The sequence below is a fragment of the Olea europaea genome, unplaced genomic scaffold (genome assembly GCF_002742605.1).
Source record: "Olea europaea var. sylvestris unplaced genomic scaffold, O_europaea_v1 scaffold31901, whole genome shotgun sequence".
NCBI classification, from domain to species: domain Eukaryota; kingdom Viridiplantae; phylum Streptophyta; class Magnoliopsida; order Lamiales; family Oleaceae; genus Olea; species Olea europaea.
In genome coordinates, this window is record NW_019250728.1 from 1 (window position 1) to 1,297 (window position 1,297).

Genomic DNA, 1,297 nt, shown 5'->3' on the forward strand with positions numbered 1-1,297 from the left:
AAAAACCAAAAAAAAAAAAAAAAAAAGTAATAAACTTTGGAAATAGTGCCAGCATAGTGAACTGAGAAACACGCTAGATTTAACATTAGACATGAAATAGAGTTAGAGCAACTATAGCAAAGGTAGACTGAATTTCATTGAGATATAACAATCAAATAATTCATACACGGTAACTTGTCCAATTTCCCTCAATAACTATCTGAATTTCAGCTCCATGCCATCTTTCCTTATTCTCTCTTTTCTCATGAACATGAATGTGAGGAACATTCCTACAAATTAATGAATTACAACATCATTATTTTGTGAAACAACAAAAATAAAGTTATGACATCTCTGCTTGAAGTCTGAAGAATAGCTTTGCCATACCGATGAATATCTATATCCAACCTACAAAATGAAGTGTAATTTTGGCTCTTCATTGATGAAGAGATCTCAATGGGCAGTCCAGTACTCATCTTTGACCAAATCAACGCCTGCACATTTCAAAGGAGATAAATTTTATATCCTAACAGGATTAAAACGACGGATCCATAACAGGAAACATAGCAGCTATGTAATATGATGATCAAGTCAGCAGGTAGGCTTCAAGTATCGATGTCTTCAAGTATCAATGTATTAATGAATTTTGAAGTATATAATCTTATATGAACACAGGAACAGACTGATAGACAGACAGAATGAAATTTATACTTCAATGCCTTACCATCTTGGCACCAAGGCCAAATTTTCCGCGTGTCTGCTTCAGATCGTACTTAGTTCCAGATAAAACTGCACAAACAATTCTCTTAAAAGGTAAAAAGCATAGAGCTATTTATATGTGGTGGGTCAAAACTATCTCCAAGAGACATATCCTGATTGTAAGACCCTCAAGGGGGGGGATCGTAATCAGAATCAATACCTCGCCCAAACATATTTGGTATATCATCGTGTGGCATTCCTCTTCCATTATCCTAAATTGGAAACACAGTACAGTCAGGATACCATTTCTACAGACAATAACCCATTTCAACTTCCAATAAATTTCAAAAATTTATCAAAACCTGAGTGGATAGAACTACATTGTACCTTACATGTCACCCGGTAATATGAGGCCTCCCGACTTTTCAAGGGCTTAGTAGTCGTTGGTACTTTGACTTTCTTCCCAACAGAAGCATTCTTTGCTTGAATCTCTTGAAGTCGTGCTTCCTTGGCAAGCCTTTTCTAAACATCGGAACTTAAAGAAAATGAGACATTGTGATATAACCTTTATGCAGCCATTATTTATGAACAGGCTGCTTTCCTAAGCATTAATTTTTCA

At 35.5% G+C, this 1,297-nt stretch overlaps 1 protein-coding gene across 1 annotated transcript; it reads right to left on the bottom strand.

Moving 5' to 3' along the window:
* Positions 1 to 6: 6 nt before the first annotated feature.
* Positions 7 to 1,230, bottom strand: LOC111385519 (DNA topoisomerase 6 subunit B-like). The gene is made up of 5 exons (XM_023009915.1): positions 1,066 to 1,230; positions 899 to 950; positions 704 to 768; positions 367 to 473; positions 7 to 269 (listed from the first exon to the last, which is right to left on the bottom strand). The coding sequence occupies exons 2-5, from the start codon at positions 933 to 935 to the stop codon at positions 161 to 163; spliced, it is 318 nt and encodes a 105-aa protein (XP_022865683.1). The 5' UTR covers positions 936 to 950; positions 1,066 to 1,230; the 3' UTR covers positions 7 to 160.
* Positions 1,231 to 1,297: the final 67 nt, after the last annotated feature.